This window comes from Neophocaena asiaeorientalis, unplaced genomic scaffold (assembly GCF_003031525.2).
Source record: "Neophocaena asiaeorientalis asiaeorientalis breed wild unplaced genomic scaffold, Neophocaena_asiaeorientalis_V1.1 scaffold461, whole genome shotgun sequence".
Taxonomy (NCBI): Eukaryota; Metazoa; Chordata; class Mammalia; order Artiodactyla; family Phocoenidae; genus Neophocaena; species Neophocaena asiaeorientalis.
This window is the reverse complement of record NW_020173230.1, coordinates 496,495-509,285: the sequence shown is the minus strand read 5'-3', so window position 1 is coordinate 509,285 and position 12,791 is coordinate 496,495. Positions and strand designations below refer to the sequence as shown.

General features: G+C 49.6%; 1 protein-coding gene across 1 annotated transcript in view; it reads left to right on the top strand.

Annotated features, from left to right (window-relative positions):
• The window catches only part of USP42 (ubiquitin specific peptidase 42), a 31,771-nt gene that overhangs the window by 15,637 nt on the left and 3,343 nt on the right, over window positions 1-12,791 (top strand). Inside the window, exons 7-15 of the mRNA XM_024745287.1 lie at window positions 417-499; window positions 2,865-2,976; window positions 3,758-3,898; window positions 4,085-4,185; window positions 5,297-5,450; window positions 6,353-7,069; window positions 7,189-7,283; window positions 8,988-10,445; window positions 11,463-11,770. Of these exons, the coding sequence (XP_024601055.1) occupies window positions 417-499; window positions 2,865-2,976; window positions 3,758-3,898; window positions 4,085-4,185; window positions 5,297-5,450; window positions 6,353-7,069; window positions 7,189-7,283; window positions 8,988-10,445; window positions 11,463-11,770 (3,169 nt within the window). The remainder of the gene's footprint in view (window positions 1-416; window positions 500-2,864; window positions 2,977-3,757; window positions 3,899-4,084; window positions 4,186-5,296; window positions 5,451-6,352; window positions 7,070-7,188; window positions 7,284-8,987; window positions 10,446-11,462; window positions 11,771-12,791) is intronic.

The following is a 12,791-nucleotide window of genomic DNA, read 5'->3' as shown; positions in this document are numbered from 1 at the left end:
CCGCTTCCAGAGTATTTGTTTACTGTTCATACAAATGGGTGTAGACCTTCAGTCTGGCCACTTCCTGTCTTCATTGCATTTTGCATGGGCCTTCTGTGTGTTGTGCTTCAGCCGATTTACCTGGCTGATTCCTTGCTGGTAGATACTTCATTTGTTTCCAGTTTTATACTATTTTAAATAATGCTGCAGCGAGCAACCTCTTCACATATTTTTGCTGACTTTGATCTGCTCTTTTTTTTAATGGGAGGGGAAGTAGCTTGGCGTGTACATGTATTAATATAAAACTGAACGTCATAATGAAAGATTTTCTTTTTACATAAAAATTCACGTTTGCTTTTATACTTTCGAGTCATCTCTTTTCTTTTTCCTAACAAGCGGCAATGAGTGGTAATATGGTGTTGGTGCTCTGTCCCCAGGCTGCTCAGAGTGTTAATAAGGCATTGGAGCAGTTTGTGAAGCCGGAACAGCTCGATGGAGAAAACTCGTACAAGTGCAGCAAGTATGACGGGTGACGCTGGAGGCCGCATGGGGGGCGGGGAGGCTTGGTTTGAAAGCGTTCGGTGTGTCTGCGTAACCCAGGGCTAGATTCCCGTTACCGTCTGGGAGACGCTGGGTCTCTCTTTCCCAAGGGCCAGGGCACGCTGTGTCTCAGTGTTGACACTCTGCAGAGAAGTGCACTGAAGAATGGGAGATGGGGTCTCGCTCCTGGGGAGGTGGGTGGGAATGGAGAGGTAAGGTCAGTGCTGCCGTGTGTGAAGCTTGGCTGTGGCAGTGTGTGTGTCGAGCAGCATTTACATGGACTCCCCTGTGTGAAAGGGTTGGGGTGGATGGGGAGTCACTTTCCCCAGAGCAGTTCAGGGTCTCTCTTAACTGCTGGCTGTCTCCCAGGATTTGGGGCAGTATCTGCTAGAAACCTTGAATTTAAGTTATTCTTTAATGTTTCCCCATCAAGTCAAGAGAGCCTATTTTTTTTAAAGGGGGGCAGTGTCTTTTTCTCCCTCCCTCCCTCCCTCCCTCCCTTCCTTCCTTCCTTCCTTCCTCTTTCTTTCCTTCCTTCCTTTTCTTTTCTTCCTTCCTTCCTTCTTTCTTTCCTTCTTTCTTTCTTTCCTCCCTTTCCTTCTTTCTTTCTTTCAAGATTTATTCATTATTTATTTATTTAATTTATTTTTCGCTGTGTTGGGTCTTAGTTGCGGCATGCAGGATCTTTCATTGCAGCTCACGGCTTCTCTCTAGTTGTGGCGTGTGGGTTTTCTCTAGCTGTGGCACACAGGCTCCAGGGCACGTGGGCTCCATGGTTGTGGCATGCAGGTTCCAGAGTGTATGAACTCTGTAGTTTGTGGCACGCGGGCTTTCTAGTTGAGGCGTGCGAGCTCAGTAGTTCTGGCACACGGGCTTAGTTGCCCTGCAGCATGTGGGATCTTAGTTCCCTGGCCAGGGATCGAACCCTCGTCCCCTGCATTGTAAGGCGGATTCTTTACCACTGGACCACCAGGGAATTCCCAAGAGAGCCTATTTTAAGAAAGCCCTGTTTCATATGTTCTAAGTAGATTTTCATTTTAAGTCAGGTAATACAGGTAAGCGTTGTTATTGAATATAGGCAGACCTCAGGGATATCGCAGGTTTGGTTGCAGACCGCCACAATAAAGCAAATCTTACAATAAAGTGAATCACATGAATTTTTTCATTTCCCAGTGCATGTCTATGCTATACTGTAGTCTAAGTGTGTAATAACATTATGTCTAAAAAACAATATACAGACCTTCACTTAAAAATACTGTTGACAGCCTGGAGGGGTGGGATGGGGAGAGTGGGAGGGAGGGAGACGCAAGAGGGAAGACATATGGGAACATATATATATGTATAGCTGATTCACTTTGTTATAAAGCAGAAACTAACACACCATTGTAAAGCAATTATACCCCAATAAAGACGTTTAAAAAAAAAATACTTACTGTTAAAAAAATGCCAAAATAACTAGAATAGTAACATCAAAGATCACTGATCGGGCTTCCCTGGTGGCGCAGTGGTTGGGAGTCCGCCTGCCGATGCAGGGGACGCGGGTTCGTGCCCCGGTCTGGGAAGATCCCACATGCCGCGGAGTGGCTGGGCCCGTAAGCCATGGCCACTGAGCCTGCGCGTCCGGAGCCTGTGCTCCGCAACGGGAGAGGCCACAACAGTGAGAGGCCCGTGTACCGCAAAAAAAAAAAAAAAAAAAGTCACTGATCACAGGTCACCATAACAAATATAATAATAATGAAAAAGCTTGAAATATTGCGAGAATTACCAAAATGTGACACAGAGACACGAAGTAAGCAAATGCTTTTGGAAAAACGATGCCAGTAGACTTGCTCCATGCAGGGTTGCCACAGACGTTCAATTTGTGAAAAATGGAATATCTGCAAAGGGTAATAACATGAGGTGTGCCTGGGTTCATTTTGTTGGGGGAGAAGGCTCCCTTTTCTCCCAAGACCATAGGGATTTCTCCTTTGTCTTAAACTTCATGGACATTTCTAGTCTTTACTTTCTTCCTTTTGTATCTGGGCTTAGTTTTCACAGTATTATACCAGCCAGTTTTTCAGTTTGTTTTCCATTGAGAGAAACTTATATTAATCTAATTTTTAAAATACCAGTGACCTGTCATACCTGACATTTCAGAACTGTCCTTTTTCTATCATGCTAATTAAGCAGTTTCCCCCATACTTTAAATTTTAATATTTTCATTGTTGGTTGAAAAGGGTGGTATTTCTCATCTCATAGCCTTCTTTTGGAAACTTAATTTAGAATGTTTCAGAGGAATAACACGGGAAAGATTTTTAAAAAACCATATTAATCTTCTTAAACATCTGTTTCTGTTTTTTTCCAAGGTGTAAAAATATGGTTCCAGCTTCGAAGAGGTTCACTATACACAGATCTTCTAACGTTCTTACACTTTCTCTGAAACGTTTTGCAAATTTTACTGGTGGAAAAATTGCTAAGGTATGTAGATAATATTATTAATAACCGTCTATGTTTAGCCTTTCAAAGCTTAAGTGTCAGCAGCTAAATTGAACCGTTTTATTATCTGATTTTCTAAGTTCTTCCAGCACTTGGTAGTAGAAAACAGTGTCGAAGAATTGAGCTCGTAGTTTGGTGTGTGTGTTGATGAGCGTATGTGTTTTTTTCTGCATCCTTTAGCTGGCTAGACTTTCTGAAGATAAATCGATGATTATCATCTTCACTTGGGCTTCACAGTCAGTGCAGGTGACGAGTGGCTGCAGGGAGTGAGCTTGTGTCATTTGAACCCAGTCACATCCTGCCATTCTTTCATCAGAGCTTATTTTTATTCATTTGTTTTCTGACTGGTAGTATACTGAATTTTCCCATCGTCTTCCCACTTTCTGAAGATTGAAAGTGGTCAGAAATCTAGTAACATGCAAAAGAAATCTGTTCCTGAATTGTTAAAAATAAAAATAAGACTGTCTGGACTCTCAAATCCAGAGTTGTGATTGTTACTGTCTCCTTTGATGGATTTGGGGAATTCACTTACTGTGGATCCTTATTTGTTTAAAGGAAATAAAGAATACAGTGGGATTGCATTAAACACACTTAGGTTCAGGTGTGCTCCAGGTTGCTTCTGTCTTTTGAAATGAGGTTCAGTGTGCTGGTTTTCTGCCAGAACATAGGGCACTGTGCTCTGGGGTCTCCTGTGCCCGTGCACATGGGATGACCTGCACCTTCAGAAATGACATTCCTTTCTCCTCTTTCCATTCCTGTGTAGGATGTGAAATACCCTGAGTATCTTGATATTCGACCGTATATGTCTCAGCCGAACGGAGAACCGATCATTTATGATTTGTATGCGGTACTGGTGCACACTGGCTTCAACTGCCATGCCGGCCATTACTTCTGCTACATAAAAGTAAGCTCTGTGCATTTTGCTAGTGACTATTTTTACAATACCCTGTAAGATAGCCCTGGCATTTTGGGGAGGAAAGGTGGGGCTTTTACAGGTAAAATGTGAAAGCCCATTTTTCTTACGTCTCTGGATTGGTGTTCCCTATTTACCTAATTGTATCTAATATCTCTTTTATTGGCTGTTTTGCAGGCTAGCAATGACCTCTGGTACCAAATGAATGACTCCATCGTATCTATCAGTGATATTAGATCGGTACTCAGTCAACAAGCTTATGTTCTCTTTTATATCAGGTATTGTCAGGAAAGCAGCTTTTCATCTTTTCTGTTACGTCATCTCTCTTCCTCTCATCAACATATTTAAATTCAATATTGTTTGTTTAAACAGCATCTCGATGGTGGGGAGAGTAAGGAAGGTGGTATTCAGTGTGGGTCATGAGTTTGCTTTAGCTCCCAGCTCTTTGGCAGGTTAATAAAGAAACGTGCAGAAGAAAGGGAAGGTGGTAGTCTCAGAGGGTGGGCTTCTGCTGCTGCTGGCAAACCGGGTGGGCCAGCGGGCCTGGGAGGCAGTGAGCGGAGGCCTGGAGAAGGGGACTCTTGAGTACCTGGGTGTGGTCACCTCTCAACCACTGAGCACAGGCAGCCAGCCACCTCCCTGGGCCAGGCCTGGGCCAGCGCCAGCACCCCTGCTGCTGCACATTCTGACTCGCTGGCTCCATTTCTGGAAACGCGGGGCCTTGGAGCAGTCCGATGTGCGCTCCAGCGCATTCATCTGTAGTAGCTGGAAATTAAGAACATCGTGAAATTTCCATCAGTAGCAGAAGATCATATAAATTGTAGCATATCCATATGATGCAACACAATGCAGCTGTTAAAAGTGATTTTTATAAAGCTTTTTAAAATGATATGAGAGAGTGCTCCACATATGGAGGAAAAGCCGTTTGAAATTTTACACACTGATCCTGAAGAAATCAGTACAGGCTAAAGCCTGGAGGAAAATCCACTAAATCTGAATAGTAGATGCCTCGAAGCAGTGAGGGGAGGCAAAGTGTTTTTGTTTGTTTCTAACTTTTCAGGATATTACAGATTTTTCTACAATGGTATGTATTTATAATTAGAAAAATAGAAATAAAAAAGAAAAGAAAAATAGCTTTCAAAAAATTAAAAAGTAAAGAACAGTAGCTTTCAGATAGTGGCATCCTCAGGATACACAGTTCAAGATGCCATTTGCCCAGTGACCCTGTTCTCTCCTGACCCGAGCACCCAGCGCTGGCCTGCACACGACGGGGACCCTGCGTGTAGCTCTGCGCATCATGTCACCTGTCACCTGAGGGTGGGGTGTACGTGAATCTCTTTCGGGGAGATGTCCCATATCACCTTGAGCACTGTCACTCTCTGTCCCCAGGTCCCACGATGTGAAAATAGGAGGTGAACTCACTCATTCCGCCCATAGCCCTGGCCAGTCCTCTCCCCAACCGGTGATCAGCCAGCGGGTTGTCAGCAACACACAGGCAGCATCCGGGTTTATCGGACCACAGCTTCCTTCTCACATGATGAAGGTAACATTCCACGGGTAGAATGTCATCTTTATGTTCATCTTTCCAGCCCTCTAGTTAACACTGCAGTAGTTGTCATGACCTCATCTACAACTGAATTTCTTGTCCAAAGAGTTTATCCAAGCTGTTGATTATATTTCAAATATACAGAAAACCTCCGAGTACGAACATAATGATCAAGAAGAAAGTCTGGTGTAAGTCTGTTTAAACGCTAGAGATTTTAGCTCCCACCTTGGACTTCCGTTCACTTAATGGATTAAATATTTGGGGATTCTTGATTAATGCTGGCCTCCAGGAAAGTGATGCTTTTACAAAAAGAACACTTTAGTCGTATCCGTTTAGCCCTTTCAGGAGTGTGGCATTTTCTCTGTGCCGTCCGGCTGGGTCTGATCACACTCCCTCATGGCTTCTCAGGGGGAATGGAAGGTATGCCTGGTTCGTGTGAAGCTCTGGTCCTCAGTGGAGGCCTGGCTTTTGCTTGACGTAGGTGTTGAGATTGTGGACATGTTGGACTTGTTGGAATAGCCTGTATACACCTTGGAATGATCCTTTCACCTGTGCCATAGTGTCATAACAGCCTCCAGTTGGATAGGGAGTCACAGATTCAGTGCCTTAGGGAGCTGGACAGGCAGCAGGTCCTGCACTGGGCTCTGCCTGAGTGAGGCCTCAGGACACGGCCAACTGGAGAGCGCAGGCCCCGTGTGGAGGGGCCACCGCTGTTGCTTTTTCAAGAAAGGTTTGTGGTGGGCAGGCCCGCAGGAGAGGGGGAGGGCTTTCTAGGTGCGTGAAGCTTGTTATTCACAAGAGGAAAAGATAACCGAAGTGGGAGAGGCCCACGGCCTCAGGTTTCTGAGTCTGCGACTGTTTCTGGAGCTCTCACCTGGCTGTGGTCTGCTTGTTTCCAGAACCCACCTCATCTAAACGGGACAGGACCCTTGAAGGAAATGCCGAGCAGCTCCATGGCAAGTCCTAACGGGAATTCCAGTGTCAGTAGGACTGGCCCTGTCAACGCCTCAACATCTGTTCAGGACTGGCCGGTTAACAGGCCCTCAGTTATTCCAGAACATCCCAAGAAACAGAAAATCACGATCAGTATTCACAGCAAGTTACCTGTGCAGAAAATGCCGTCACAGCCTACTCTTCACAGCAGCTCTTCAGAGAGCCCGAACAAGCCTGCCCCCTCATCTACCATTACGACTTCTACTGCAATACAGTCTACCTCGAGTGCCCCCATGATGCCCGCGTCTAGTAAGGTAACGAAGCAGATCACCCTGAGGGAGTCCTGCCCTGAGCCTGTGACGAACGGCAGGTCCAAGCTGAGCTCCGGCGTGCTGGTCCCCTATGGCGCCGAGTCGTCCGAAGAGTCCGACGAGGAGGCGAAGGGCCTCGGCAAGGAGAACAGTCTCCGTCCCGCCGAGAGCACGCGCGCCCCTGCTCCGGTTGCCGAAGATGTCGGGGCCTCTCCGCACGAGCTCCGAGAGCCCGTGGCTCTAAATGGTGCTACCAGTACGGACAGTGACCCGAAAGAAAACAGCCTACCCTCGGGTGCTGCCAGCTGCCAAGTCCAGCCTGCCCTACACTCAGAAAACCCCTTTTCTAAGGCAAACAGTCTCCCTGGGAAGGTGAGTGCGCATCGGCCGGGGCTGGGACGGCCTTTGCTTCCACCCTCGTGTCCGGCGGGTCACGTGGCTGGGTTTCAGGTGGCCCCCGGAGTTGAAATCTCTCTGTTTTTTTATGGTAGTTGATGCCTGCTCCTTTGCCACTTCTCCCAGAAGACAGAATCTTAGAGACCTTCAAACTCGGCAGCAAAGGGAAAGGCTCCACAGATGAGATGAGGTAGGATACGGTCCCAAGGCCGTGGGACGCGGGCCGGGGAGTCACAGCAGGGCCTGTGGGTGCGGCCGCTCTGGAAGTCTTAGGGTGAACCTTTTGGACCCTGGAATGATTTGAATAACGATCTGTCGAACTCATTCATGTTCCTTTTAAGAAAGTAAACACGTACAGGGTCTGTTAGTCCAGCTGACGCCCCCCCCCCCTCCCGCACCCCCGCTCCTCTCTGGGGCCCCTCCTCAGCCCCTGGCTGGGCCTCCCGCCGGCACCGTCCCACTCAGCCCCCCCGTGTGACAGGCACCTGAGGAGGTGTGAAGGGGTGGCGCGGGGCTTCTCGACTGTCCAAGAGCAAAGGCTTTGTTTTGCTCCCTTTAGAATTCTGAAATTAAATTCCTAGTTAAGATCGTCTGTCTCCACACTTAAAAAAAAAAAAGAAGTCAGTCAGTGCATTGACCTCAACGTCATGTGATGGGAATAGAAGGAAGGGTCAGAGGCAGTGGCGTGTCGCCACGTGAACAGCCCGGGAGACGGTGCCACCGCAGGACGCGGGGTGGGCCAGCAGCTTGGCACCACGCACAGGTCACATCACGCACGTCAGCGCCGTGACGTCCTCCTGGTGGACGACTTCTGGCCAAGCTCTGACCAACCTGAGATCAACACCCTAGTGGTGTCTGTGAAATGGCCAGTAAATAGAGCCGGGGTTTTCACCCACGTGAACGTTGGGACATGGGCTGTTCTGTGGGACCGCCTGCCTCACCCCCACCCACTGGTGCTGATGAGGCTCCCCCATCGTGGGGCTAACCCAAAAATGCACCCCACGTTTCAGAAGGGCCCTGCGGGGGGGCGTGCCCTCACCAAGAACCACTGTTAGGAATGCTCACTTAGAAAAGCGAGCAAAGAGCAGGCACTCCCAGTCGGCCTTGGAGGGGGCACTTGAACCTCAGTCCCTGGCAGGACGGCTGTCCTCCTCTCTGTCCTTGTCTGGCTTAGCTGGTCTTCAAACGTAATGTGCGCGAGAATTGTGACAGGTGATTGTATAAGCAGTCAGTCCCCAGCTACGGACGTTTCCTAACCTCACGTGCGGCCTTGAACACGTCACTGCCACGCTCTAGATCACACGTGTCTTCTCTCTCCCAGATATTTTCCCGCTGCAGAGCGGGCCCGCTTTAGGGTTTTTCTTGCTCTCTGGCAGCTTTCATTAACTTCGAGACTCCATCAGAAGCAAGGCAGAGTTCTTTTACTACAGAAGGTGTTTCTGAAGCCTCAGTGATCCCTCACAATTTGCAGGTAATTCAGGGAGCTCTTGGCTGTGTCTGGAGGTAGCTACTCTAGCTCCGAGGCTCCAGGAAAATTCAGAGAAAAGGGATCCAGAGGAAAAGTAAGAGCCCCATCGATACTTGACTTTTCTGATGGTTCGGACTTGGTTATTAAGAAGAATTAGAAGTATATCTGAAAACAGAAGGCGCCTAGAATTGCGGAATTATTATTGCTGAAAAATGGGGTAGGCTTGATACAAATTTTTACATTTTTATTTAATGAGAAAATTTGAAGTTTCCAAAAATGATAAGCCCAGTTTTAGGTTTAAACCCGATGTAGTAAAGCCATAAAATATTTAGTAAACGAACGATTTGAAGTGTTTGTCCCTGTAAGCCAGGAAGCAAACAAGTAAATGGCTGATTTCTTTCTTTCTTTCTTTCGGTGGGGCTGCAGTACAACTGGGACAGAGGAGAGGCCTCCACAGGACCCTGAGGCTGAGCTGGAGGCTGGCAGCTCCGCTCCCGATTCCTGTGAGAACCTAGAGCTGGTCATGAGCCTCAGCAGCAAATTCAAGAAGGTTTTGTCGCCCTCAGACGCCAGCATCAAACCTACCAAAGAAGAAGTCTCTGAAAACCTTTTGGCAAAACCCGAGGAGGCTTTGCCCAGTATCAACACCTTTTGTAACACCAACAAGGTTACCCTCGGGGATGATCAGCTTCCTAAACCGTGTGACCCAGGGAATTTAACAAACGATCAGAGCAAACCGTCCCAGGACGTGAAAGGGACGTCACCAGAGCGTCCCCAGGACCCGGCGGCAGCAGAAGCCGCGGGGAGGCTGAGCCCGAGTCCCTTGTCAGGTACCGAGGGCGACTGTGAGCCTGAGCCCTTGGGTCACAGCAGTCGGGACAGAGGCACGGATGTGGAGGGTCCCCCTAAAAGCACAGGGGTGTCCGCAGATGGGGTGCCCTCTCCGCAATTAGACAGGATCGCAGAAAACCATCCAGAGGGGGTCCCCGAGCAGAGTAACGGTGAGAGATGTGAAGACAGTAAGGCCGGGCAGAAGGTCCAGGAGGCTTGTGCAGTGCAGGAAAAAACCAGCAGCCTCAGAAAGGTTGACCGAGGACATTACCGCAGCCGCAAAGACCGATCGTCCAGCGGCGAGCACGCGCGGGACAGCAGGAGCGGGACGGAGGAGCAGCCTCGCCGGAAGCGGCCCCACCATGAGTGGAAGCGGTGCCGGTCCGAGCGGCCCGAGCCCTGCGCCGCGGCCCCGCACGCCCCCTGCCCCGGATCCCTGGCCAGGTCCGGCCACCCGCGCTCCCGGAGCATGGGGGCCCCCGACCAGGAGTGGGGCCGCTACCACCATGCTGAGGCCGAGCACGCCTGGGCCCGGGAGAACTACCCGGACGGGATGCGCTGGGGGCGGTTCAGGTACCACCACGACAGGTACGCCTCGTACCCGGCCCGCGAGCCGTGGGAGTGGAGGCCCCTCCACGGTGAGCGAGAGTACGACCGAGCCGGGCCCTACAGCGGCCGGCCCCACAAGGACCACTACAGAGGCCGGAAGGGCCACGAGCCGGCGGCCAAAGAGAGGGACCGGCACCGCGTCAGCAGCCCCGGGGCGGGCCCGGCCCACACGCCCCCTCCGCACCCTGCTGACAAGTACGCCCACGACAAGGCTGCACTGGGGGCTGAAGACAGAGGCTGTGACCTCGCCGGTCAGTTTCATGAACACAAAAACGTCAAGTCACGAAAACGGAGGTACAGTAGTGTAGGGGATAAAGACAGCCATGTAGAAAAGAAAGCCTGGAGAAGCTTACAAAAGGATCCTTTAGAGGAGCCTAAAGTGAAGAAGCACAAAAAATCAAAGAAAAAGAAATCCAAGGACAAACACCGAGAGCGGAATTCCAGGTGAGGGTGTGTGTGCGTGGTGACGGGTGAAGGGCTGTGTCCTGTGTATGTGACTCTGATTTGTACTTTTTGTCTCTGTGGGTTTTGGACTTCCCTGTTTTTATAGATTCCTATAACTTAGCTCTGTGTTAAGCTGGATCTTATTTCATGGTATTTTAAAATGCCCGAAAGCCATCTTTTAAGATGATGTTGCCGCTTTCAGTTGGTGCTTCTTAATTTCTAGGAGTAAGTGTGCAGTGTCTGGGAGACAGATAAAACTTGGGATGCTCTGACTTCACAGTGATTGTTAATATATGTATTCACAGGTTTAGTTGTATTTTCACACCTGCTGATACTTCCTTCACCCTCAGTGACTACTGCCTCGTGGCAGGAAATGGGAGGCCGCCACCCTGTTGAACGTGCCTGTGACCCAAAGGGCTGAGACACATCGTTTGTTGCATTTGCCTCTGTCTAGTTTTCTGTCTCCATTTCTCAGTTTGAAATCTCATTGGGACATTTGTATTTGTAAAAAGCTAAATTGGTCAGTAGTTTTCTTGAAAATGGCTTCCCCACGATGAGAGGGGTGCGTTATGCGCATTGCGTGCTACACGTTGGCGTCTCGTAAAATCGAAACCCTGGGAAGAGGTTACCAGGAGGCATAGGTAGAGGGTGTGGTTACTTGAAGGAAAAGGAAATCAAACCTCCTTCCCTCCTATGTGCCTGAGACACCTGGCAAAAATATTTTTTCCTTCAGCCACTAGCTTCAGGAAAAATGGACGAAATCCTTCCTCTGGTGTTTTGGCCATAGCTCCCCTCCCAAACAAAGCTGAAGGGCATCGGTGGGGAAAGGTTGAAATTGGTGAACTTATGACCCCAGACTTAAAAAATTATTACAATGAGAACAACGCATTTTTCATTGTAGGGTTTACCTGTGTTCACATGATGAGTGTCAACAGTAGTGAGTATAAATCGAAGGCCAGTTCTCTTTGGGGTGGTTTGCTTTTCCGGTGGTTTGAGTTCTGGCTTTTTCTTCTGCAGGCGTCAGCAGTACTCAGACCTTTTGGTAACGCACTCTGATGCCGACCTGCACAACAGACACAAGAAGAAAAAGAAGAAGAAGAAAAAGAAGAAGCACTCAAAATCAGAGAACTCGCTTAGAGATTCAGAGCCACTCTTGCCCGAGGCCACCAGCTGTGAGACTGTGGACCATTTCCAGGGAGCGGACAGCGCTTTCCCCCTCACGGCCAGCCAGCCTCTGGATGGTGTGGGACCTTGCCCTGAGAAAACAAAACATTTCTGGATGGAAACGAGGGATGACAGGTGTCATCTGTCTAAGTGTGGCCAGGGTAAGAGGACATACTTGGAACTGCGAATATAGAAACTCTTTTCTTTGGAAAGGGTGGTTAACACAGGGAAGGAGCCTCAAAGGGCATAGAAGGTGTAAGTCCCCTCTGAGCTCCCCGCCCTGTGTCCTCTGCCCGACGGCTGGCCCGAGGCTGCTGTGGCCGGTCTCGACGGTTAGCCGTGCTGCCGCGGCGCTTACTGGAGACCTGAGTTACGCGGAACCGGGAACCTCTGGAATTGATGGCTCTGAGTGTCTGATTGTGGACCAGAACTTCTGTTTTTAAGCCATTTTTGATAGAAATGTTGTGGTACATTCTTTCTCTCCAGAATCCTTAAGCCTTTGGCATTGTGAGTAGAACCTAGAACTCAGTTTGGTGACTGGCTCGCTGGACGTCACGCTTCAGGCCTGCGTTGGTGAAGCTCAGGCTCCTGACGGGGTGCCCTGGGTCACTGCAGGCCTCTGGGCTCTGGGATTCTTGTCTGCTTTGCACAGCTCTGCCTTCCCTTGTAACTTCCCAGCCTTTTCTACTCTGATTGCTCTGAAAGCAGAGCCCCCCCTTGCTTCCTCATCTGTTCCGATGACCTTCGACCCTGGAAGGAGTGCTGAGCGTTTTTGAGGGGGCCGGGGGCCCCCCTAGGGCAGGGCTGGACTGGCCGCCGCCTTTGCGCGGCCTGACGGTAAGGAAGGATTTGACGTTTTTAAATGGTTGGAAGAGTCAAAAGAAGAATATTTCATTTCACATGAAAATCGTGTGAAATTGAGGTGTCAGTAGAGCCGCAAGGAGCCCAGCCCAGCCCGCCTGTCCGCCCGTCCACGGGGACAGGTTTGCTGGCCTCGCCCTGGACCCCTGAGGCGCACCCTCACGACCCTGCCCGCTGTCCTAGACGTCCAGGGGTCACGGGGTTCTCGACTGCGTCCTGGACCCGGGTGAGGTATCGTTTGTTCGGGGGCAGCCCTGTCCCTTCCAGTGGCCCAGTCCCATGATGGTTGGTGGAGGAGGGACAGATGGCTGGACAGTGAAC